This window comes from Blastomyces dermatitidis (assembly GCF_000003525.1).
Source record: "Blastomyces dermatitidis ER-3 genomic scaffold supercont1.1, whole genome shotgun sequence".
Lineage (NCBI taxonomy): Eukaryota > Fungi > Ascomycota > Eurotiomycetes > Onygenales > Ajellomycetaceae > Blastomyces > Blastomyces dermatitidis.
Genome location: NW_025544774.1, coordinates 9,509,367 through 9,535,778, shown reverse-complemented (window position 1 = coordinate 9,535,778; position 26,412 = coordinate 9,509,367). Strand labels below are relative to the sequence as shown.

The following is a 26,412-nucleotide window of genomic DNA, read 5'->3' as shown; positions in this document are numbered from 1 at the left end:
GCTAGGGAAGTCAGTTGCGTGGTAAATATAGACCTGTAACCACCTAGTTAGGCTGGTCAGGCTGGTCAACCACATGGCAATTATTATGTCAGGCCTTTGACTTATGCAGTCTGAATTTGATACTCCCGTCTTTCTTCATCTCCCGGAAAGATATAGACACCATGGCCCATGTGCAAGACTATATATAGTATACTCCGTAGTAAACCCCTTCCCTCCCGTCCACGCCATTCAGCAAGTGCATGCATGCACCCTCTGTTCCCCCGGGGCTCCCCGCTATTATCATTTCATGCGATAAATTTTCTATCTGAAGCTCTCTCTTTACACTCTCCTTTCCCGTTATCCGCTATCTGCGAGCGAGTACTGGAGAATGGAGTGGAAGATAAGCAAAAGAGATAGAAAACCCCAAAAAAAAAAAAAAAAAAAGGCTCATCTCCGTGAGTTACAGAGCTTTTATTAGCATTTTGAATATTTATGCGCTGAAGTTGTGAAAAGTGCAAGGTCTTTCACTCTCCTGCACACATTCTCTCCCTCCACCCAATCCCTTGCCCTATCCCATCTGGTGTCACAGCTCAGCTGGGGATGAGAGGTCGTGAGTGGCTAGGTGACTGGTGACGGCGGGGCGGCACACCAGCTCCAGCAGGTGCTTCCCCCCTAGTTAATAATGTCTATATTAAGCGGCAATATACCCGTGGACCCTCAGGGTCAGTAAACTTGATTTGTTAACATTGGAAAGGCCTGCACGGCTAAAGAGGGAATAGAGAGAGGTAATGATTCAAGGAGAGAGTCCTGTTGATTGTAGTAAAATATATAGACTAACTTAGTCAAAGTCAGTTGAGTTGCAACACAAACTTTAATTTTTCCCTTGCTTGCTTCTATTTCCCCTTCATTCCATTCCATTTCGTTTCCTTTTTCCTTTCTGTTCCCTTCAGGTAGTTGGTAAACTTAGCCCCTTCAGAGCCTGGGGAACAAAAGCGCGCACTCTTTTATCTCCGCTCTCTCTCAACTGACGGGCTGAGATTGGGGGGTTTCCTTTCCCAACGGGGTTGCAGCAAATCAACTGCCGATCATTGGCGAAATGGATGAAATCCTGCTGTAGTTTCTCATTGGATGGATGGAACTTTTTCGAGGCTGAAGGGCGAGTAAGAACTTATGCAGAAGGGTTCTTGAAGGGATACTCCGTAGTTATGGGAAGAGATATATATATATCTCTCTCTCTAGAAATGTGATTGGCTGGACGGTGAGAGAGGGGAGGGGAAACAAGCAGAGGGTGAAGAGGCAAGGTTGATTGAGGTGATGGGAAGTTGAAGTGAGTTATTTGATGCCAGCTGATGAGAATAATGATAGACAGATTGATATTGATTGATATTGATTGATTCAAACTACCAAACAGCAACAAATGACTGTGTACGCTGTATTATCAAATACCTAGTTATAGATACGCACGTCCACTAAGACGCGTAGGGAGACAAGTGTCGCGGCAGTTCATTATTATTGGCGCCCTTGGGGCGTATGGTACGATATTACGGTAATTTACTGCTCCATAGGCCTTGTCACTGACAGTCTGAGAGATAGGAACGAAACGGACCGAAAAGCATTCAAAGCAAAGGAGTAAACACTGTCAGCTGTTTGAGCATTGAGCACAGCTAATAATAATAATAATATTAGAATATCAAGATGTTAATTGAAGAGGAATAGAGGAATTAAATGAGAAGCCTTGTCGCCTACAGCAGTACTCCATCGTTACCCGGCTTATTGAAATATTCAATTTGATATTGGTTAATATAACTCCGTATTATTGATTTCAATTATTGCTGCTGGGGAGTATCACCAAGGCTTGAATCTTATATTCTTTTTTTTATTTTATTTTATTTATTTTATTTTATTTTATTTTTTATTTTATTTTTATTGTTTGAATTTTCTTTCTTTGAAAAGAATCCCATCTCTATATTGATCAATGCTATTGCATTGCTCTTGCAACAAGGCACCTCCTGCGTACTGCGCACATCTTTGCATGTGGGATGACATGTGACATGGGAATCAAATAGGCTAGGGATAGGGTACAGAATGGTCCAGACGGGCGATGCGGTCCACCTGTTTTGCTGGAGGCTTCAGAGACTGGGTTAGAACTTAGAAGTTACTTAAGTAGTTAGTTAAGTTAGTAACTAGTTAGTTAGGTAACTAAGAACTAAGTTAACTAGTGGTTAGCAACTTTCATAAGGGGGTTTTGCCCATAACTAACTACCTATGTACTCCGTACTCCGTAAGCCTGCCAGCTGAGTTGAGCAGAGTAAAAGAAGAATAACTTAATTAATAATAATAATCATGTGTGCCTCCCAAGAACCAAGGTTCAGCAGCATCAAAGCTGTATTGTCATCCTCCAAGAACTACGCTGCGTAATAATAATAACAAGCTGGCTTTGTCGTGTACTACTACTGATGCTGACACCCAATCCACACATAGTTAGTTATTTTCAAGACCTTCATTTTCATCAGCATGTTCAAGGCCAGTTTCATCATGGTCATAGAACAATTAATTTATCTTTTGTATGAAGTGAGGCAGATCTCCTTCTCCTGTGTTCCCCTCCCCTCTTCCACTCCCCCCAAGCCACCCCCATAACATAGCCCATCCCATCATCACCCTTAACTAACCCCCAGAATCCTCCCCTCCCTTCTGTCCCGCCCTTGTCTCCCTGCGCTTGCTAACCAAAATTCCGCGCTGACCACACGACGCTGCGTAGGAAACCTCTGACCTCTGGCGCTGACCTCTGACACTGGCCCGGCCAGCCATCTCTGCCTTCTCTTCTTCCTCGCTTCGTCTCTCCTCTCTCTCTCTGATCCTCAACGTCCCATTGCATTGCACTGTTGTTCACCATCCTTCGACCAACATCTTCCTCGATTCTGTCGTCTTCTTGATCATCTCGCTCTCTTCTATCTCTCCTCTCCTTTCCTCTCTGCTCCCGTTAACCAGACTCTCTCTCCCTCTCCCTCTCCCTCTCCCTCTCTCTCTCTCGCCTTGGCCCCTCTCTAGAAAGTTCAGACCCAATCCCGACCTCCCCACGCTTGCTCCTCTGTCAACCCCACCTCACTCCTTTTCGCAGCCCATCCGTCGTACAGTCCCGTCAAATAAAACACCATTGACTTCATTATTGCTATTTCTCCCAGCCCAAACTCTAACCTCGTCTTCGAATCCCCTTCTCATTCTCTAGTGTTTTGAGTCCTCTTTTCGCTACTCCCTCTTTCTTGCTTTCTCTCTTTTCTACCCAGTTCACTCCCCGGTAGGACCATTAGATCTTCATATTCTCTACTTGGTGCCTCCTTTTTTTGTGTAGTGTGTCTGTGACCTACTATCAATCTTTTCATTCCGTCCGTCCACGAAGTCCTGTCCGACCCCCCCCGTTTTCGCCCTCGAACTGCTACGCTCCCTTTTCCCACACCACACAGAATCGAAGTTGACAGCGAAAACGAATTCGTAGGAACAAGAGAAGGAAAGGAAAAGAGAGGATCTGAAGGGAAGAGCCAGCAAGCCTGAAACACTCCCCGTTTTTACACCTTTATCAGCCGATAAGAAGCCAGTCAACCCCCAAAACAACTAAAACAGCCGTTCACGACGATGCGATAGAATACTCTCTGCGCTTCTCTCCAACCTTCAACCTTCCCCCGGATACTCCCCCTTTCTTTTCTCCACTTCCCAAGGGAAGATATCAATCAAACCATGTACTCTTCTCGATCTACTATTCCGCTAACGGCCAACTCAAAGCCCGTTTTGCATGCGAAACCTGGCACTTTCGCTGCTGCTTTCCACTACACTGAAGACGAAACGCCCTCCCAGGACGACTCTCAGTACCACTCCACCAACGACCACTCCTATCACGAAGACATGGCAAGACATCATGGAAACGATGGATATGTTACGAATAATAACAGGGGAGCTGAAGAAGGTACTGTCTACTTTTCGATGTTTTTTTGCACGTTTCGCTTGTATCAACCCTAGATTTATTGCTTCTATTAACAGAGTCAAAACAAAAACAGTATATAACTCTCCAGGAGAATCTCAGCCTGCGCTATACGTTCGTGCTCTCTACAACTATACCGCGGATGACCACACGAGTCTCAGCTTCCGCCAAGGTGACATTATACAGGTACTTAACCAGCTGGATACTGGATGGTGGGATGGCGTCATGGGCGATGTGCGCGGCTGGTTCCCGAGCAACTACTGTGCAGTTGTAACAGACCCTGATTCGATAGGATTGGGTGGTGGCCATTATGAACATGAAGGCGCTGACACCAGCGCTGAATCCGGCGCTGACGACTACGACGACGACGATGATGATTTGGACTCAGAAGGGAACCCCAAGGATGAGCCGTCAATCCTCCCCATCGAGGGAGCAAGAGGCTCGGAACATGAAGAAGCCGCCTTCTGGATTCCACAGGCCACTGCTGACGGGCGGCTATTCTATTTCAACACTTTGACTGGTCGAAGCACGGCAGAGCTCCCGTTGGAGTCACCCATGTCCGCTACAGACACTGGCCCACGCGATCGGACGAATATATTCGTTCCTGAACAGACCCGACCCCCGCCAGAGCTGATGGTTGGGGGGATTGATCGTGACGAGGATGATTATGATGGTTCCGGATCGGAGGCTGAAGGTGAATCGTTAATACGCTCGTCACACGACTCCGAGTCACGGCGCCGACGGTCGTTTATTTCAGACGGTGTTTCCCCTGCCACCTCGCTAGACTCAATAAATACAGAGCCCATAGGGAAACCATACTCTGAGTCCAAACACTCACGACAGTCACCCCATACCAGCAGCAACCAGTTGGCTCCCAATAATGGTATGATCTCTTCTGCCCAAGCTGCTCACTTTGACCGACTCTGCGCTCAATCTATCTCATCCACCATTCCTCGTCATTTCCTCGATGACCGCTTGTCTGCACCTCTTACTTGGAATAAGCTCGTTGGAAACATGCGCCAAGCGATCGATGCCTACAGGCGTGCGATTATGGAGGGCCATCGTGCACAGTACGTGAAACGTGCTGAGGATATTTCGGACCATCTCAGGATGCTACTTGCTGCAGGCTCTGACACAACTGATAATCACTCCGGAAATCCTTCCATAATCTCCACAAACAAAGCATTGTATCCGCATTTCCGCGATATGATGTCCAAATTCTCGAAACTCGTCCTTTCGTCCCATATCGCTGCAGCCGATTGGCGAGGGCCTGATTCGGATGCCAAATGCCTGCAGGAAGCCGAAGGCGTCTTGCACGGTGTCTATGGCTACGTTGAAGTCGCAAAACAACAACGAGGCGACGATATTAATCGTCTGGTTCCTGGATTTGTACAGGGAAGCGCCTCGGGAGGCCATTGGCAGAATAACAATGTGGGAATTCGAAACTCTACTTCATTTTTCGACCACGCGAATCGAGAGTCAGGACTGGAGCCAGCTATGGTTCTTGATTCAAACATCGTTGATCGAATTGAAAGTCTGAAGGATATGCTTACTGCAAGCGCCCGAAGATTGGAAGAGAAGCTATCTCTGTCCGAGAAGACCATAACTCCAAGAATACACCTGGCGATCGCGGATGCAGTTTGCGCTGCAGGGTCCAGAGTGGTCGAATGTTTCCAACCGTGGATATCGCTTGTGGAGTCTATTGATCTTGCTCCCCTCGAACGGAGCTCCCAGAATCCACAGCTCGTCGACTTCAGCCTCCAAAAGCAACGTGCATATGACGGTGTTGCCGATTTAGTCCTAAGTTGCCAGGCTGTTTCTGCGCCTTTGGCTGATGAATGGGCAGAATTGAGAGGTGATACTCTCGAAACTCGACTGGCCAGTGTTAGAGCGGTTTCCCGCCAGCTACAGAATTACATGACTCAGATCGGGTTCTCTCTCACCCTGCTCCTCGAGCAAGCTCCTTCAGAAGCGCCTCCAGCTCGAGACATTGGTAGTGGTGGCGGCCCGTCAAACGTTCCCTCAGGGTCTATCGGAGTGCCCTCGTCTTATCCTCCAGCTGATAGGCAGCCGGTAAAGAGTCGAGCAAATATAGATAAAGCGCAGCGTTTCTTTGGTGATACCATCCCAACTGAACCAGCAGTGCCATGGTTTTTGAACATTGACCACGAATCAGAGGTTTTCTATGACAACAAGGGAGATGTACCGACGCTCAAGTGTGGCACTCTGGCCGGGTTGGTGGAACATCTCACGCGCCACGACAAACTTGACACCTCCTTCAACGCGACTTTCCTACTCACATACCGCTCCTTCACAACCGCATCTGAGTTGTTCGAGATGCTGGTACATCGTTTCACCCTACAACCACCTTACGGACTGGATAAAGCAGATTTACAGACTTGGACTGAACAAAAGCAGGTCCCAATTCGGATTCGAGTGGTTAATATCATGAAAAATTGGTTCGAGAATTACTGGATGGAACCCAATGATGACGTAAACATACGTCTCCTACAGCGGGTATACGCATTCGTCAAAGATTCGGTTGGCAAGACAAAGACGCCTGGCTCCCAGCAGCTTTTGAGCTTGATTGAACAGCGCATGCGTGGCCAAGACACCTCAGCGAAGAGGCTTGTCCCTACCATCAGCGGCAACGCACCGCCATCGATCCTTCCCAAGAATATGAAGAAGCTGAAGTTCCTGGACATTGATCCGATGGAATTCGCGAGACAGCTTACCATCATTGAATCCCGTCTCTATGCCAAGATCAAACCTACAGAATGCCTTAACAAGACATGGCAGAAGAAACTTGCACCCGACGAGCCTGATCCGGCAGCCAACGTAAAAGCGCTGATTCTTCATTCGAATCAATTGACTAATTGGGTCGCGGAAATGATATTGCATCAGCAGGATGTGAAGCGGAGAGTAGTTGTCATTAAGCACTTTGTCTTGATTGCAGAGGTATATACCCCGCCCTACCTTGAGAATCTTTTTTCATTTGTCTGTGATGTGAGTGAGCTTACGTTAACTAAAAAAAACCAACCTTTAGAGATGTCGCTCAATGAACAACTACTCCACATTAACGTCAATAATATCAGCCCTTGGCACAGCACCTATCCACCGACTGAGTCGCACGTGGGCCCAAGTTAGTGCCCGCATATCGGCAGTACTTGAGAATATGCGCAGGCTTATGGCCAGCACGAAAAATTTCGGGGAATATCGCGAGGCTCTACATCTTGCGAATCCTCCTTGTATTCCCTTCTTTGGTAAATTTTTACCCCTTTCATCAATCCTGTCGCTTGTTATCTGGTTTTTTTTGTGTGCCAGGCTTGGCTTTAGAAAGGCCCTTCTTCTGTTAACACCAAGTGATATAGGCGTTTACTTAACGGATCTTACGTTTATCGAAGACGGAATCCCATCTCTGACGCAATCGCATCTGATCAACTTCAACAAGCGAGCCAAGACAGCCGAAGTTATCCGCGACATCCAGCAGTATCAAAATGCGCCATACCCATTCCATCCCGTCCCAGAGCTCCAGGATTACGTGCTTAGCAATATGCAGGCAGCCGGCGACGTGCACGAAATGTACGAGCGCAGTCTCGAGATCGAGCCGAGAGAACGCGAAGATGAAAAAATAGCGAGGTATGGACGAATGAATGACGCTTCTGTTTTTGCACTTATGATTTCTACGTGAATATGGATGATATGTTTTTCTTTTTTTCTTTTTTTCTTTTTTCTTTTTTTCATTTTCATTTTTCATTTTCATTTTCATTTTTTCCCCGCTGGACCCTTGATTCTTACTATTTCACGATCCGATCTATCTCCTCCCCCGAATCCTTGTTCCCCCTGTCTGTCCCGAAACCCCTGTCATGGTCACATTGGGTCATTTCCCATCTTTGCCCTTAGTTTTCCTTCTTTTAGGTTCAGCCTTAGCCCGCCATCTTGGGTGGGCGGAGATATTGTTTTTTGGGGGGCTGGCTGGCACGTGCGCTAGTGCAGCAACCCCAGCCAATAACAAGCGAGTATCCCCAAAAACCCGGGTTAGGCAGCATGGAAACCTTGTAAAGCAGCAGCAGCACACAATCCAATTCCCCCCGCTCTCATCCAGCGCGCCCTCCCCTCCGTCCCCTCCGTCCCCTCCGTCCCCTCTCAACCATATAATGACTTTAAATGAGCGAATGAGAGTGACAAAGTCTAGAACGCACCCATTCTATTTCGCGCAAATTGGATAAAGTGGATTGGCTCCAAGTACGAAATGGAGGGGAGATTTATCCCTCCCTTTATATATTTTGTGTTATGCGCGATGTCCAGTGTTTGTGCTTGAAAGAAACCAAGGCGCCAAGCCTGGAATAATTATCTCTTGCAATTCATACCTAACCTACCTTCTTACTCTGACATTTTTTGGTTCCATTTACTTCGTTGCCGTTTCCTTGGCTTTCCCTTTTTTTTCCCCTTCTCCCCTCTTCCTTTGCTTTGGCCATTCATTCTCTCCTATTTGCAAAATGACCGAATTCCTGCTGACTCATAACCCTCTTCGTTTCTTTTGCTTTTTTCGCGCGTAGATTGCTTTCGGAATCGGGCTTCTTGTAGCCTCCATCTACCTAAACGCTTCCAAGCGCAGGGGCCCTAGGGCGCGGCGCCCCGCCGCCACCCCCGCTCCCATGGCACCATCAACTCCCCAGCCCTTGCTTGGCCTACTCGCTTTCTCTTGACTACGACTACCTCTAGACCCGATGTTGATGGTGATGGATGGTAGGCGGGGCGGGCCGAAAGAAATCTAGTTGCATCGCCCGTTTTCAGCCCTCTACTTGGCAGCCCGTGCCGCCACTCACAGTTACTCCAGACGTCCACGCATCGAGTCGTAGTAGCTGTCATTTTGCTTCCGCCGTCTAACGCTAAAGCTCTGGTGGCGCTTCCCATTCAGGTCAACTTCATCCAACATACTCTTTACACTGGATGAGCGAGAGGATCAGCCACCCCTTTCGTCACGTTGGCTTCGTGCTAGGGAACTCGAAATGGGATCCATCCATCCATTCCTCCCTCGCGGGCATATTTCATCTCTCGCCCGCTCTTGGGGGAAATAGATGTGCCTGATGATGGCGGTCCGTCTTTCTGATTCCGCTCTATGTATCCGTCTGTTTCGAACGAGTTTCCGCAAACCAGTTCACCCAGGCTCGTCGGCGGCCCTTCAAGTGACTTATATACTATACTGAGTATTCATTGAGGCTGAGGAGGGCCATACCAAGAGATCTTGGGCATCAAACACCATCCGGTGCTGTTTGTCAATATTGATAGCAGAAGAGCAACGCACAAAACAATTATCACTTCGATTGAAATTAATCAGTGCGAGAAAATGGATAGGAGTCTGTGACCACTGGCTCCTACCAGTTAGTGTGATTCTTCGGGAGATGGTGTCCTGTCTCGTCTCGATCGATGGCGTATGAGAGGCGGCGGAATCGGATGAAAAGAGGACCATCACGAGCTATGATTTTGCTCGGGTCATGAAACTGTATGTCCGTGTTCCGTGACAGCCCCACGGGACGGGACGGGATGGGATGAGTTGAGGGCGTGAAGTTAACTCAGCGACGGATGGGTCAGGACTATCCCCGCCGCCCGTTGTACATTCTGCATACCACATGCATATGCAGGTGTTGAGGGACGACAGCTACCTTCTGCTGTCAACGTTATTATGGCGTCGTTCCGCAGTTCATCTCGCACGGGGGATCCATACAGTCATCTTCGAATCCCCCACTTCTGCCATTTTTCCCTTTCGCATCTTGTTAATGGATAATAATATCATATTCCATTCCGTGCAGTTTCCTTCTCCTTTTTGCTCGGGGCCTTTTTACCCGCTGGTCGGCATTATGCACTACGGAGGGGTATCTTATCTCTTAATGGAAGCTGTTTTTTCGATTTGTTTTTTGAGCATATATATTTTTGTTCCTGGAATTGATAGAGAGGTCTTTGTCTGTCTGTCTGGTTGTCTGCCTGGTTGTCTGTCATGCATGTTTGTAAACTGTTATAACTCTTGCTCGTGTTTGTTTAAGGGTGGAACGGCTTTTCTTTATATCGTTTCTATTTCTCATATATTTATCTCATGTCTTGGTTTGTGCAATGCTCCGTTTCCTCTCTTTCTTCTTGTTGCTATGCTCTATACAAGCCCAGTTTACATGCTATGCTATGCTATGATATGATATGACATGAAATGATATCTCTCTACACATACATCCCCTTCATGTGTTCCTGTTTCCGTTTTCTTGTTTATTTCATTCCCTTGATTGCACTTCATAGGGTCCAGGGGGGGGGGGGGGGGGTGATTAAATGATTGTAGAGAGAAGACACGGAGTATGAAAAGGATTGACAGAGACAAAGAAACCCAGCTCTTTTCCAGTGCAGGGTGCGTTGTTCCTTTTGGCTAGGCAGTTAAGTTACTACTTTCCTTCTAGAATCACGAACTACTTTCTTACCTGCATGGGGTGGGGGGATGACAAGATGACGACGGATGACAGTTCGCCATGTTTCTCTTGACGGCCTTGCTCTGTCAGCCCTACCTACATACATACTATCAATACATCTAAATGTTATATACCAACCATGCCCTAACGGATATGGATGGGCAAAGGTGGGATGGAAATCTCGACACGAAAAAGCGGCTGGGAAACGATATTAACGAAACGAGGCTGTAGGGGGAGCCTGTGTTCATAACACACACACGAGCACACACATATACGAGAGTAGAGATGAGGGATGACAGGCAGACAGGTGAAATGGAAGTGGGTTTCATTGATTCGGAGTGGATGGATATGGGCGGTTTTCTGACTTCGTCTTTTTTTTAATTTTTTTTTTTTTTATTATTTAATCTCATCTGATGTTAATAATGAATATGTAATCCCATCCCTTCCCCTCCCCCTCATCCCCCCCCATCCCATCGCAATCCTCCTCCTACCCTACAAACACACCCCAGTCTACCTCGCCCAGGAACCTACCCCAGTACATCATTTCTTAAATGCTACCTACCGTCCCTGAACCCTGAACCCTGCACGTATAACATCGGATATTATCATTAGCGGATCTCCGCTCGTATCCTATCCGGCCGAACGGCCTTCTTTTTACTGTTGGGAACCAGGTCCTAGCCACGCTTGGGCTAGCTGGGGATAGATGTGTCTAGGGCGCAGTAGCGTCTGATTTCCCCGGTCGATCCACCGCCCGCCGGCATATGCGTCGCTGCGGTGGACATCCGGCGTAGTTACCAAGTTACCATGCCTTGACGGTTTCTTCGTCTTCGTCTGTGATTTGTTTGGGCGAGGAGCTGCTTTTGGGTGGTGGGATCGTTTGGCGGCTTACTCCGTAATATTGCGGATGGGATGGGGAAGAAGGCCTAGAGCTCTGATCTCGTTAGTGCGGTTCTATCCCGTGAAATTAGGTCGTGCAAGGAAGTGTATGTATGTACTACTGTAACATGCATGTATTCCCCTGCTGAAGGTCTGAGCCTGTGATCTAGGAAGGTGGGCAGGTGAGGTGGATAAAATGCCAGGAACTATTATTGGGCATCTCAAACTCGCTATTCAACTATTTATACAGAGGAGGAGCTATAATTTGCCGCTGCACATCTGCGCTCTCGCCGTCTTCAAGGAGGTGATGTTGAGAATGGGCGTCTGGCATGTTGACAGGAACCGAGTCCCTGTCGCTGATTTTAGAAGTCTGGACCTGTGCAATCAGCTCAAGGTTGGAGGCGATCCACGAGGTTGTTACCCCGCTTGGGTGATGATATATCCTCTTGTAAGGCATGGTTTCCAGCCATCTCCGCCTCCTCTGTGGAAGGGAAGGGTGTTTCCAACTCAACATGGGCAAAGCATCTTCTATCGGTTGTCGGGCGTTGGGGATTAGGTGAACGATGTGGAGTAGCTGATATTTAAGCGTACTTGTCGCAAAACTCACTGGTGAAATATACCCTGCGAGAGAAATAGCCGCTGTGTCACATTTTCCTTCAAGATTGTCTAGATGGGTCTGGGTGGATGGGAGAGGGTGAGCGCGCTGAATAGCCATTCAACGCTTCCGCCCTGAGATGTTGTACTGTAATATTGAACTCTAACATCCCCCCATGAAGAAAAGAAGCTGCACGCTCTACCTACGTTGTTTGGCCATTGTGCAATTCTTGCCACTTGGTATTTTAGCACCACAGCGCTTCGATATCTGCCTCATCACATCCGTTCGCATTCGTCTGCTCAACTTCGTCCAGAGCCCACCGCATACGTCCCTCCGATGAAGCAATGAAGCAGAACACAGCGGCGGGGTAGTGCGTGCTGGGGAGCATAGCATAAGTTGATGAACACTTTCGTTGGTCCTGAGGGTGAGATCACTGTCCTTCCCAACCTTTGACATCAGGTATCGAAAACGGCTGGGTCGAAAGCGTTCACAGCCAGTTTCACCGACCATACGCTCGCGCCGGGAATAGCTATATCTGAGATGTATGATGCGTGCTGCCAGGAATCCGGGGTGCAAGAGATTGTGAAAAAGGAAATTATGTGTGTATCGAAAAAAAAGATTCGTGATAATTATTATTTAAGATAGGGTAGAAGCCGCAATTGGGCTCATCCCGGAATTGATAGGGGCGCAATGGTGGTAGCTCCTATGCATATCGTTAATAGCACCAGAAGAACTCCGCCATACAATTTAAAACCAAGCACAAACAAAACATGATGGGTATTGCATGCGTCGTCATGAATCATCCCAGCAAACCCGGGGTACGCAACTCACATGTAGTCCGTATCTACCCCTCCTTCATTCGTCCGTTCCCGAATCAATAAGAAAACAACAAGTAGACCATACCAGAAACGGGAAAAAAGAGGAAGGGAAAAAGAAAAAGCCTCTCACTTTCCCAACGCCAAAAACAGGCGATCTCCAACATCACCTACACCAGGCTTAATCATCCCGTTCGCGTTCAACCCTGGATCAACAGCGCCCAACCAAATATCCACCCCTTCCGGCCATTCCTCCGCTGCCCGCTTTGCTCCGTCTGCACTCGCCAACACACTAAGAACCAATACCTTCGCGACCCCCCATTCCTTCAAAGTCTGAATCGCAGCCGCACAGGTGCCTCCTGTCGCGATTATCGGATCAACAATGATGGCAAGAGTAGCAGCGGAGGTATTCTTTTGCGCGTCTTCAGGAGAGGGCTGGAAGGGGAGGTTATTGTAGTATTCGACGGGGTGGAGGGTTGTTCGCTCGCGGAAGAGTCCCAGATGGTGTACAGCGACGGGTGAGGGGAGGAGATCTTGGATTGCTAGGTGTGTGGAGAATTGTTAGATTGGTGGATCTTTGGGGACATATGACTGGGCTGAAGGATTTTAAAAGGAAGAGGACGCGATTAAGGAAAGGGGATTTGACACACCCTGAACCATCCCCAGGCCTGATCTGAGAATTGGGACAAGCGCGATCTTCTCCGGGGTGATGGTTTCTACTGGATACTCATATCCAAGAGGCGTTTTCCCCTAGAACATTTATGACATCAGTATTGGGAGAAAGGGAATAAGATACATTGTTCTCCCATCTCATCTATTTCCTTTGCTTTGCTCCTGCTCTCCTTGTTCCATCTCACCGCTCTCATTTAGATAAGGTAGTCTCGGGAGGGAGTAAATGCTCACCGTACCACTCGAAACGACTTGCAAGCTGGTACCCAAGGCCTCACAACCAAGTATCATAGCAATATCATTTATTAACCTGTTCGTGTCCTTAGAGCCCGTGTTGATCGAGCGCAGCTGAGAGAGCTTCGCACGCAGACAAGGGTGCTGGGAAACACGTATGTTACTGGGGAGCGGGGACGCCATGATTTAAATTTATTTTTTTAAATTTTTTTATTTTCCGCAGCCCTTGGGAAATATGGCAACAAATGGTACTTATGAGCTTGAGCGACGATTCATTGACTCTTGCAGAAAATATAAGGAGAGCGAGAAGTGAGGGGTTCCGACGCGGCAATGTGATGCTTGGAATGATGTAGTTAGATACATACAATACATAGTTACATCAGATGCTTATCTTATCGCGCAGAGCTCTGTAAAGTACGGTATCAGGCCGGAGACAGAGCCGTCATTTGCCCACACAAGCTACATTTATCCTTGAAAAGCGGGTATCAGCTCCGCTTTCGTGTACCGAATATTACCGTTAGCTCAGTCACGTGGTATACTAGGTTAATTTTTTCAATATCAAACCTCCAACCTGGGCAGATGTCATGATGTCATCTATACCTGACATTAATGCAGTTCTCCATGAAAAGTTTTACAGAGAGAAGCCTACGCCGTGCGAAATGGCGTAGCAGTTGGCGTGCGCTCAGGTTTTAGACAATAAGGTAATATTCCTCGTGATTGTCAGAAGTTCGGTTTGCTAATCAAGTCGGGGTTCGCCGAGTCATTTCTATACTTCCATCCAACTACACTTTTATTGATCGCGCTAATGCGTATACATAGAAAGTTCTGAAGTGAGAAATAATTTGTCAATTTTGATATACATATGATATACTTCAAGCATGGATGGCGAAAATTCCACAGTTGACTTTGACAGTTCGGCCCGCACACAAGAACCTCAACCAGAGGCCCAAGAAGACCAGGAATTGAGGCGTGGTCCAAGTCTTGAAGAAGAACAGTCAGGATGGAGGGAAGAAGAACGCAAATCGGAAGAGGGCCGAATTGCAGATCTCACTGAGCGCGCTATCCCGGATACCCGCGAGGACGCGGATGAGGAGCTGCAAAGAGAACGCACGCGTGAGGAGACTTTCCGGAGAGATATAGAGAGGGATGGATCCCTTACTGAGCTTGCCGTACCTCCTCCCGTTGAACGCGTGTCATCCAGGCGGGGCGACTGGGCAGCTCTCGAGAGCGCCGAGTCTCGGGTTACTGCGCCGCCCCCTCGCGTTGATCGAGTTGCTGGAATCGAAGCCAAATTGTCGGCGTTTGCTACCCGCCTTTATACCGTCTCCTATCTTGTGCTTTTCTCAATGCTAGGAGCATTGGCTCGGATTGGGCTGGAGTGGTTGACTACTTATCCTGGAGCGCCGTTGACCACCGGAGTTACCTGGGCAAATGTTGGAGGATGCCTCTTTATGGGATTCCTAGCTGAAGACCGAAAGCTGTTTCGTGAAGAATGGGGACAGTGGAAGCGAAAGCATTCGAGACACAAATCTAGCGCGTCAAATGGCCCGATTTCCCATCCATCTCCTCATTCTCACTTACCGCATCCTATGAAACTACTCCGCCGGCGGTATTCGCGTTTCCATACCCTCCACACACCACAACATCCACCTCCAGAACAACAGCCCCAAGCTCCAGAACAAAGCGACCTAAACGAACAAAAGGAGGAACCGATAACCCCGTCACTGGAACCCGCCTATTCCCTCCAGACCCACAAATCTATCAAAAAGACCATTCCCCTCTACATCGGCCTCACAACAGGCTTCTGCGGCTCCTTCACCTCCTTCTCCACCTTCATGCTCGACGTCTTCCTCGCCCTCGCAAACGACCTCCCAACTCCAGGCCACCCATCATCCCCCCTGTCCCGCAATGGCGGATACAGCTTCATGGCCGTGCTTGCCATAATAATCTATACCCTCTCCCTGAGCATCGCCGCCTTAATCCTCGGCTCCCACCTCGCCATTTTCATGGACGAGTACACCCCCGTAATCCCCTACGTTTTCTCACGAAGATGTCTCGACCCCATTATCTCCTTTCTGGCCATCGGCTGCTGGCTGGGCGCCGTATTCCTCGCCATCTGGCCCCCGGACCGCGATCTGGGAGTCCACGAGCATTGGCGCGGCAGCGCCGTGTTTACCGTCGTTTTCGCGCCGCTGGGCTGTCTGCTGCGCTTCTATGTGTCGTTGCTGCTCAATGCCCGCATCCCGAGGTTTCCCTTGGGAACGTTCACGGCGAATATCTTCGGGACCCTGGTACTGGCTATGTGTTATGACCTGCAGAGATCGACACATATGCTTGCGGTGTCTGCTTCTTCGTTTTCCTCCGCCCCTGAGGCTGCTGCAGCGGGCGCGGTTAGTGTGTCGCGTCTCAGCGGCTGCCAGGTATTGAAGGGCATTATGGATGGGTTCTGCGGGTGTACGACGACGGTAAGCACGTGGGTGGCTGAGCTGGATAGTCTTGAGCATGAGCATGCGTATGTTTATGGCTTGGTTACACTTGCTGTTGCCCTGGGCCTTTTGGTTGTCGTTGTTGGGTCACTAAAGTGGACGGTTGGTTTTGGTCTTGCGGTTTGTTGATGCCGGGTTTAGATGCGTTAGATATATACAACAAATCCTAAACGGACGTTTTACAGATATCAATCAGTATATTATTGTACCTTGACGTCAGCTCTCGTGTAAATACATGTGAATGCATATTAGAACTAACTTTCCGATGGAGAAAAATATGGCAGTCATCCAACCCAACGGCCATCAAATCTACGAAGCAAACATACCACAAAACCGCGCCTCATCCCCAATAAACAGTCGCAAGGTCTCGGTGTTAATTTTGACAGCAAGAGTATATAGGAGTGATATCATCAAAGATATAGTAAAGGTAAGAACGTAACCGGAGGGGGGGGGGGGAAGCCGTACAAAAAAAATATCCATTCCAGCGCCATTCCCAATAAGATATACAACCACAAGCACCCCCATCCATATCCGTCGTTCTCAATCATAATCTCATAACCCAACCCAACCATCGAAAGAGAGAAGCAAAAAGACGACACCCAACACGAACCAACGTTTCCGTTACACTATCAAGTCTTGCATCGTATTGCCAAAGCCAAAGCCATTCGCACTGGTGCCGTTCCGAGTCGACCGACTCGGTATCCCATCAATAGCTCCCGAAGCTGCCAAATCGTCATGCTCACTATTATAGTCTGTACCCTGCTCCCGGTGTTTCTCAGATTGCCGTAGTCGGTCTTGCGCGGTGAGGGCTTCGCGACGAGCGGCTTCAATGGCAGCGTTGCGCTTTTGGGCGGCTGTGGGATTTTGTTGGTTAGTTTATATTTTTCATAACATGATGGGTCTCAAATGGTATGTGAATGTTTATTTTGTTTTTACATATTTAAATTTATTTGATTGAGCTAGAGAGGGATGAGTGGGCTTGAGGCGATTTTTGTGTGCGACATACCTTGCCAGAAGTACCAGTAGAGAAGCATAGTTACTATCGACAGGAGGATGAAGCCAAACATAATACCTAGTTCTGCCCCGATGGATGGTACTGGAGTGTAAGGAATGGGGTGGATGTCACCAGGCCTGAGAGAATGGACTGTTCCTGGAAAGCCGTTCATTTTGATCTATCTATGTTTCCTCCTTCTATATTTGTGTGATGTTGTACCCTTTATGATTGCCGTGCAGGCCGTCTCAAGATAATTATGTATATCGAATGGCTTCGAGAATGTTTATACGTGTGATACAACAAAGGTAGGCAGAGGAGGGTGAGTCCCGTTGGTAACGTCTCGATAGCGTGATGTGCAAAATTTCTGATAATAAGATAGATATACACTGGAGGTTAGTATTTATAACGAGGAATGGAATGTTTCAAGTTCAAACAAAGAAACCAAAGATGTAGGGGGAGTTCAGATTGCCGTAAACTCAAATAATTCAAGTAACCTTGGACAGACTGATGAATGCGGAATATCAAAACACTTGCCCGACGGGATTAAAACAATTTTCCCGTACCGTATCTCAACCCAATTGTTTCTCTTCTTTATTTCTCGTTCTTCCAAGTTCAATCTTCAACCCCAACCCTTAGGTTCTTGAATGAGATAACGAAAATTCGCTTGCAACGCAAATTCGTGATTGGGGGCTATGATATGGTGGGGTGTTTGCGCTTATTTCTTAGGGTAATTGTGATGCGCAGGGCACTACTCGTAGGATGTGCAGACAGTTAGCTGGTGAATTATCAAGAGTAGTATTAAAACCAGATTGGAGTTCCTTTCTTTTGAGCGAAGATGAACACTGATGATTGAAGATTGGATGGTAAGTGTTCAGACAAAGGAGGTTGATGTCAGTCTGGGGCAGCGGTCTGATCGCGGGAATGAGTCAGCAAGCCTAGGTTCTTCCTGCTCGAACGACATCCAGGAAGCAGAAAACTTGACCTCGCTAAGTGCGCCACTTGACCTCGTTATGTAAGCTGACCTCGCAAATGTGGCCCGTGCCACTACCTGACCTCGCTCAATACATCTTTTCTTGTAATTTGAAACCACTCAATTATTTACCATCAATTCTACAATCAATTCAAAATCAATTTAAAATCAATTTAAAATCAATTTAATACTGAAATTATTTTTAAATTTAATAATAAAGTAAGTATTTATATAATTTACACTGAATTGATTATCAATTGATTTTCAATCAATTGTTAATTACTGTAACGTGGCGGAACCGAAGCGGTGGCTAGTCAGCAGCATCATATAGAAGTAGTTGTTTGAGAAGCTGTATAAGTGAGCTTGACTATCTTGCTTGAATAGTGAGCTCATAGGCTACAAGATTATTGCAAGAATATCACAGATATGATACTTAGTATACTAAGAAGATTGTATAAAGTATGCAGTAACTCTCATATATATTTCAGTAGAAGAAAAAGACAAATCACTGACTTCTTTGATAAGAAGTCAGCATCTAGCTATTCTATATAGATAATGAGTGAATACTCTTCTCTTATTTCATGAGTGAGAATAGCTGAAGTAATATCTCAGCAGTGTCTCATTATTAAGAAAGAGTAATCTGTTAATCTTATATAGAAGCAGAGTTCTCATACTTATTAATCAGATCTTTCTATGATACATTCATATAATATTATAGAGTGATTGAAAACTGGTTCAGACAGTCTGCAGAATAAATGAAATTATTTATATAAAAGTAATAAGCTGTGTGAAATTATAATAAGATCTTGATATAACTGAGAGTATAATAATACTCTTCTCTTTAAGAGTATAGTCTCTATACTCTTAAGATTACTGAATTAGAAATTATCTTTATTATATAGCAATGATTGTTAACTGATTAACAGCATATGTGCTGTGTATAATATAAAGAAATAGATGAGTTTTTCTACTAACTGTGTAGATCTTTCTTTTCTCATCTTTATTCAAATCAAACACATGATAAGTGAGTTTCTTATATATTGATTTGAAAGATGAAAAATGTAATTAATAAGTAACTCACAGATCTTTCAATATATTTCATTCTATATATGAAATTCTCTGCAAAAGTGATGTATTTTAGAGACAAAGTTAACAGTTATAACAGAATTTTTTTGAAAAGATTTCTCTTCTTTATAATACATTTTTCTCTCTCTCTTCTCATCTGTAATAGTGAGTGTATAAGAGTATCATTCTTGAAGAATAGTAGAGAACTTATTCTGACATTTTCTAGTAAGTAAATGTCTTTATGATGCAGCAGCAGCCTTCATAACTGTCAAGAAAGTCAGATTAAAGATGACAGTGTCAATGAGCTGTGAAAGTACTACTCTTATTATCATATCTTCTTCTGCTTCTCTTGCAGCTGTGATGAAAGTTGCTGTGCTCTGCAGTGAGATGTTATCTCTTCTGTTAGTCAGTGTATCTGTATTCAGTTTATTTCTCACTCTCTCTGTCACTATTGCAACACTGCCTCTCTCAATCAATATAGTAATGTATAATCTCATATGATTATTTAAAGAGAATCTCAGAGAGAGCTTGATTTCAGAGACAGTGACTCTGAGAAGCTCAATCTGTAGTTTTTCTCTTATGACATACTTGAGCTCTGCTTGAAATACTGCTGAGTTGAGTCTGCAGAGTTCTGTGATTTCTTCATCTTCTCTCTGTGAGAAGGCTCTGATACAGTCTCTGATCAGTATCACTACTTATCTACACTACACTAAGCAGCTGAAGAAGAGAAGAATTCTATACATCTATTTCTTCTCTCACTCTCATTATTTCTATTATATCTGTAATAATAACTTCTATCTCTCTGTAAGTATTATCTACTCTATAAGAAGATGTCATATCAGCTCTGATAAGAAGCTCAGATGCTCAAGTAGTACAGAGTGAGAATCTCAGAGCTTTAAGTATTGATAGATTTCATTAAGACTGAGAAGATCTCTCTTACTCATCTGTAAAAGAAGATGAAAGTATGAATCTCTGAGATGAAAAAACACCTCAGAATGACTGATCTTAAGAAGAGATTAATCAGTACTACTATTAAAAGTATTATAGAGATTAATCACTGATTGAAGAGAATCTTACTTCAGTTAAAACAGATAACTGAGATGCTTTATAAGTTAATAAGTTGATACTTTCAGTATCTCTTATACTCTTCTGCAGTATACTTCTCTGCAGTACTGCAGTACTAACTTCTCAGCAGATAAAGATATCAGTGTCAGAGACTTCAACAGTGAAGAATGAGTTTAATAAAGATGTAATTATTAATAAGTAGATTCTGAGATTCTCTCTTTTTACTTTTTCAGCAGACTGTGATCTTATTAGATTAGCAGCAGCTTATAAATTAATTAATATTAATCTTTTTATTAATTTCAAATATTTCTTTTCTCTAACTGCTTCAGAATTTTTACACTTATATAGTCTTATTAAACTTCTAAAAAATCTTTTAAGAGAAAATAGAAGAAGAGTGCTACAGAGTCTATAAGATGTCAGCTCATCACTATAAGATTATCTCTAAAAAACTCTTTAAGAAAAATGAGAAGTTTTAAGTAGTATTTCTTATTCAATGTCTCTGATATGTAATGAGATAATCTCTACTAGCTATCTTATAGCTTGTAATCTCTTTCTCAGTATTTTTCAAATACTCAAGCAGTTTTCATGAATTCTCTGATAATGAATATTCTTCTCATTTCACAAGATATTGAAGCTTATTATAATATATTTACTTATTCAATATTTTCTTCATAAGATATTCAGTATCACTCTTAATCTCAATATTATTCAGCTAAGACAGCTTCACTTCAGAGTGTTATTTATAGAGCTTTAAATAGAAAATATGAAAAACAGAATGAATTGATTTCAATTCTGTGAATAATTTTAACTCATATATCTATTTACTTATTACTCTTGTTACTGAGAAAGATTCTAATCACTACTCACTGAGCTTCTTATATAATCTCATTGTCTTGATATTCTTTACTGAAAGTAGCACTTGATTCTCTATTAAGAACTTTATTAGAAGATGTTTTTAATTATAGTATTTTATCTACTACTTCTGAGTATAATGAATACTTTTCATCATCTTCTTATGAATTTTATTTAAAAGTTTCAATCTTACTTTTACTTCTGATACTGAGAGATACTTTATTCTCTGTATCTATCTAACATTCTGACTATCTATTTCTCTCTTTGAAACATTGTTCATGATGTCACTGAGTAATGAAGAATTATATTTATAATAAGTATAGAAAGAAGATACTCTTAAGATTACATTCTTTGTATTATTATATATAAATTTAGTAATCAGAAGATGTTTAAGTCAATTATTCTGATAATATAAATAGAATACTTAAAGATGCTGTTTTAGTATCTGATTCTGATGTTCAGTCTGATTATCAGTCTGTGAATGAAATACAGTACTGAGAAGATATCTTATTATAAGATAATAGTAAAAAGCTGATCAGTATTTACTGATGAAGAGAAATTCTTAATCTGTTATCAATGATTTCAGAGCACTGTGATTATAAATAATGATATCTAAAAACAGATCAGTCAATTTAGAGGCTTTAATCTTTTTATAAGTAGAGATATATCTGATTATCTTCATGAAGTGATTAATAATGATTAAAATTAAGTCATATTCTTTGACTCTTATTGACTTTGACAGATTAACTATGAAATTCATCAATAGATTCTGTCATAAGCTCTTTGAAACAGACAGTGATATCAACTCACTATATTACTTATATTACAGAATCTTTATTCTTTGACAGATATTATAAGTTTTAATATACTCTTTGACATCTGCTCAGAGCTTATCTTAAATATATTTATATTTTAAAAGCTTCTCAGTCTTCTCTAACCTGAAGTGCTCTGCATGAAGATTATTATAATAAATTCTCAATAACTTTTAACACACTGCTCTGCTATGAGAAATAAAGACTGAATTATTCAGTAGTAGAAGTTCACATTCTTCTAGTTATCAGTGACTTGATTTCTTAGCAGTACTGTCTCACTCAGAGTCTGTCTCTTTCAAGTTTAAACTGAATTCTTTCTTCTTCAACTTCTGAATTCAAGCTGCAGTAGAGATGTCTAGACTGACCGCCAGAATCATGAATTTCACGTTTGGTCTCATTTGATCTGGTCCCATACATTTCTTGGCGTGAATCCCGCTGGGACTGGCTATCAAAAAAACAGGTAAAGTGACTATATATCAGATCTTAAAATGGAACCATGACTTGAAAAAAATGAGAAAGTGATTTCATTTGGTCTCATTTAGTCTCATTCTTGGCATAAAGTTACTATTTTTAGACATTTTAAGGTTTTTTTTAGACTATTTTTAATTTTTTAAAAAGTAACGCTTTTTGGTAATGCTCAAATGAGATTTAAAGTCATTTAAAGTAATAAAAATAATTTAAATTGAGAAGTGAAAATCATGGTCTCATTTGAAAAATGTGACAAGAGTAGACAGTAAGTCCCACTGGGACAGTATGGAACTACTATCTAATGTTAGAACCGTGTAATGAGATCTGTCGAATTGGCAATGAGACTATCAAAAATTCTGGTCCTGGTCTCAGACACGGTCACACGGTCAGTCTAGAGATGTCTCTCTTCTACAACTTATCAATGAATTTTAAAAGTAGTCAGATTAAAAGATTGTAGACTATTTCATTCTTTATCAATTCAATAATTATAAGACATGATATGAGAAGCTCATGATCTTCAGTATCAGTTTCTCACAGAGACTCAGATTCTCTTTCATCTTCTATACTGAGTTATACAGCTGTCTCTTCAGTGCTGTTTCTGAGCTTTAGAGAACTTTAACTCTCTGCAGTCAGCTTCTTCTACAGTGATGACAGAGATTCTTTTGTAGAATTCTTCTCTATATCAATGATATTATAATTGAGCTGTTTAGACAGTATATTAATGAGATTAAGCTGATCTGAATAATATCAGATATAGAAATCATACTCTGAAAGCAGCTTCACTCATCTGACTTGATGTTCTGTCAAGCTCTTTGTTATTAAGAAGTAACATAGATTTGTATAATCAGTAAAAACTTACACTGAGTACTTACTACTCTGAAGATAATGTTATCAGATCTTAAAGAATTCAATAATTATTAACATCTTCTGATTATAAGTATTATATCTTCTCTGTGTGAGTGATAACTTCTTGAAGAAGAAGATCACTGATCTTCATTCATAGTATTTTATAGACTCTGTGAAAAAGTCTTCTCTCACAGATAATTCATTATCTGTTTTCTCAGAGATAATTATTCTCTGATTCTTTCAATGTTGAAAGGTCTTCAGTGTCAACTGTGAAAAGATTTCACAGATCTCATTTCTGAATATATCAGTCTCACACTGACTGAGTAAGTCAGAGTTAAAGTGATTCAGTATCATAGTATCTGTAAAAGCTTATTTCAATTCTGCAAACACCTGCACAGTGTCTTGAGTGAGAATAAACAGTTCTATTTTTCTGTCTTTCACACTTCTCTTCAACAGATCTGTAAGAGAGATAGTAATCTGTGAATATGTATAGATGAATTATCTGTAGAAATTTACAAATTCTAGAAATATCTGCATCTTACGGTACATCTGCAGTATTGATCAGTTCTCAATGATAGAGACTCAGCTTCTATTCATTGAAATGTCATTCATCTTAATAATATAATCTAAGAAATCAATCTTCTGCATGTAGAACAAGCATTTTTCAGTGTTTATATAGAGCTGATACTGTCTCAAATGACTCAATACTTCTTGAATATGAATATTATGTTCTTTCTCTGATTTCAAGAAGATTAAAATGTTGTTCAGATATACTATGCAGAAGATATTGACAAGGCCTCACAGTGTCTCATTTATATAGATCTGAAAGATGACTGAAGTATTACAGAGATTAAAAGATAAAACAAGATATTTAAAATTACTGTACTTAGTATGAAAAGTCATTTTTCAAATGTTATCTTCATTAACTCTGATTCTATGATAGATATCTTATATATCAATCTTTGAGAATATCTTTGCTTCAGATAATCAATTGATCATCTTGTTAATCAATAGTAATGAATAGTGATTCTTAACTGTCATCTTGTTGAGACCTCTGTAGTCTATGCATAGATGTAGTCTATCATTCTTCTTGAGTATAAAGAGTATAGACATCTCTGTCAGACTTTTTAATAAATATATTCAGTTCTTTGATTGCACTTCTTCAAGATATTTATGCAGAACATTCAATTTCTTTACAGATAAGTTGTAAAGAGATCTGTACAGCACTGTTACACTGTTTTTAAGATAAATCTTATATTGCATTTTAATGTCAGAAAACTTCACTACTTCTCTTTCTGAAAAGACATTTTTAAAATCTGTAAAGAGATGTCATATACATTCATCTTCAATGATGAATACTGCTACTAATCTTGCAGTGAGAATGATAGCTTCTTCATCTATCTTTAAGTCTTAATTATCTGTTATACAGTATATTGACTCAATCTTTTTCTTAAGATTCTTCTGATGAAACTCTTCAGATTTCTCTATCACTGTCTCTTTATTAGTGAGGTGATACTGTTATATCTGAGTGACTCAGTTAATAAGAGAATTGTTTTCTCTCAATTACAGAAGATCTAGAATAACATTCTCATCTATTATTATTATTATTATTATTATTCTTCCATTATACTCATATGCAAGCGGAGCTTATGATGAGTCCTTGCGTGATGTTAAATACAGGCCAAGTGTTGGTTATACAGGAGGAAATACAGGTGTTGAGACCACGCCAAGATAACAAGAACATAGGAAATACAAAGGAGTGACAATTAGATACATGTGATAATAACTTCCCAGCCCAGGAACATAGAGCGATTTATTGGAGCGATTTGTACACCTCTGTATTTATTAGAAATCTGAGGTGCTTGAGTTCCGGATTTAATGTATTCTCTGCGGGTTTCGAACCCACACGCCTTGGTTTCCCACGCCAAGGCGCTACCAGGTGGCCGCATTAACCATTCAGCCACCGGGGCATCTCATCTATTATATTAACTGTGTGAAGAAGCAGACTGCTCTTCTTGAAGATTTCTTCAGAGTCTATAATCACACACTTCACTTGAATTATGCTAAAACAGTGACATTTTATTTTATCAGTAAATTTCATATAATCTGACAGATCTATCTTCTTTCAACTCTTCATTAAAGAAAAGAAATAGAATATGAAGTTAGTATTCATTCTGAAGTCAAGTAGGCATCTCACTGATATCTTCTCATTCAGAGTATACATTGTGATTATAACATGAACTCAGAGATATGAGAATTATCAATTCTTTTCTTTCTCTTCTTTATCTTCTGCAGATACATTTACTAGAAGAGAAGTTAACTTTGAGAAGATATCTTCTCAGTTTCTTCTCTTCTTCAACTTCTTACAATCACTGATATAGTGATTATAATTCATTAACTCTGCAGTTAAAATAGAGATCTTTATCAAATCTTTTTTAATATTTCTTTGCAGTGAGTGAAGAATCAGAATACTTAGAATTCTTCTTTACTTTCTTCATACTGAAGCTGTTATGATGCTGTTTAGATTCTATTGTTGATTACTTAGAAGAGATCTTATTAGTCTTTTTCTCAGAGAATTGATTATTCAAATAGATCTGAGAAGTCAGATTGACAAGCTCAGTGTAATTAATTGATAAACTCTGATATTATAATATTATTATCTGTATCTTATAAGTCAGCTTTATGAGATAAAGCTGTATTTTTAATTAATTCAAATTATCAGTTAATTCCTCTCAATATTCTTCAAATCTTGTATTGAAATTGAAAGAATTCTTATTATCTTATTAATATAATGAGTTAAACTGCTGTATCACTGTGAAGCTGCAGTTGCAGTGATCTTTAATTTAATTCAGTAGAAAGTTCTTGAATTCTTCTCAAGTCATGATAGTATTGATACACTTAAGCTCTCTCTTCTTAATAACTCAAGTAGTTGCAGAGATGCCTTCAAGAAGATTGACAGTGTATATTACTTATATCTTATAAGTATTATACTGACTCAGATTAAGGCAGAATTTTCATTCAAGAGTATGAGTAAAGCTGTGAAATTCAGATAAGATGTTTTTCTTATATCTCAGAGAATCTTTAATCTTAATCTCTCTATCTTTATAATAGATATAGATGTGTAGAGACTGTGACAGTGATAGAGCAGTTAAAGAGCTCATGTCAAAATATGCAGTGAGTTCAGAAATCTCAGATTTCTGCTAAAATAGAGATGTATACACTCTAGAGAATAATGTAGTGTTTTTCTCAGAGAGTGAGATT

The 26,412-nt window shown here is 42.3% G+C and overlaps 5 protein-coding genes across 6 annotated transcripts; 2 read left to right on the top strand and 3 right to left on the bottom strand.

Moving 5' to 3' along the window:
• Nucleotides 1-2,384: 2,384 nt before the first annotated feature.
• Nucleotides 2,385-12,531, top strand: BDCG_01311. Of its 2 annotated transcripts, XM_045416814.1 has the most exons (6): nucleotides 2,385-2,550; nucleotides 2,738-3,937; nucleotides 4,029-6,910; nucleotides 6,999-7,215; nucleotides 7,324-7,591; nucleotides 8,512-12,531. In XM_045416814.1, exons 2-6 carry the CDS (start codon nucleotides 3,712-3,714, stop codon nucleotides 8,537-8,539), a joined length of 3,621 nt encoding a protein of 1,206 aa, XP_045279518.1. In that variant the 5' UTR covers nucleotides 2,385-2,550; nucleotides 2,738-3,711; the 3' UTR covers nucleotides 8,540-12,531. The 2 variants fall into 2 exon arrangements, with proteins under 2 accessions (XP_045279518.1, XP_045279519.1); XM_045416815.1 differs by lacking the exon at nucleotides 2,385-2,550 and having other exon boundaries at nucleotides 2,579-3,937; nucleotides 8,512-10,802.
• Nucleotides 11,519-12,385, bottom strand: BDCG_01310 (uncharacterized protein; the record flags this gene model as incomplete). Its single annotated transcript, XM_045416813.1, has 2 exons — nucleotides 11,519-11,901; nucleotides 12,082-12,385. The coding sequence occupies 2 exons, from the start codon at nucleotides 12,383-12,385 to the stop codon at nucleotides 11,519-11,521; spliced, it is 687 nt and encodes a 228-aa protein (XP_045272460.1).
• Nucleotides 12,532-12,819: 288 nt separating the features above from the next.
• BDCG_01309 (uracil phosphoribosyltransferase) lies at nucleotides 12,820-13,776 on the bottom strand (the record flags this gene model as incomplete). The annotated part of the gene is made up of 3 exons (XM_045416812.1): nucleotides 12,820-13,232; nucleotides 13,341-13,440; nucleotides 13,594-13,776. 3 exons carry the CDS (start codon nucleotides 13,774-13,776, stop codon nucleotides 12,820-12,822), a joined length of 696 nt encoding a protein of 231 aa, XP_045272459.1.
• A 400-nt stretch (nucleotides 13,777-14,176) lies between these two features.
• On the top strand, nucleotides 14,177-16,511 carry BDCG_01308 (chromosome condensation protein). The gene has a single exon (XM_045416811.1). The coding sequence runs from the start codon at nucleotides 14,472-14,474 to the stop codon at nucleotides 16,206-16,208; it is 1,737 nt and encodes a 578-aa protein (XP_045272458.1). The 5' UTR covers nucleotides 14,177-14,471; the 3' UTR covers nucleotides 16,209-16,511.
• Nucleotides 16,512-16,700: 189 nt separating this feature from the next.
• On the bottom strand, nucleotides 16,701-17,245 carry BDCG_01307 (uncharacterized protein; the record flags this gene model as incomplete). The annotated part of the gene is made up of 2 exons (XM_045416810.1): nucleotides 16,701-16,933; nucleotides 17,086-17,245. 2 exons carry the CDS (start codon nucleotides 17,243-17,245, stop codon nucleotides 16,701-16,703), a joined length of 393 nt encoding a protein of 130 aa, XP_045272457.1.
• Between the last annotated feature and the right edge of the window lie 9,167 nt (nucleotides 17,246-26,412).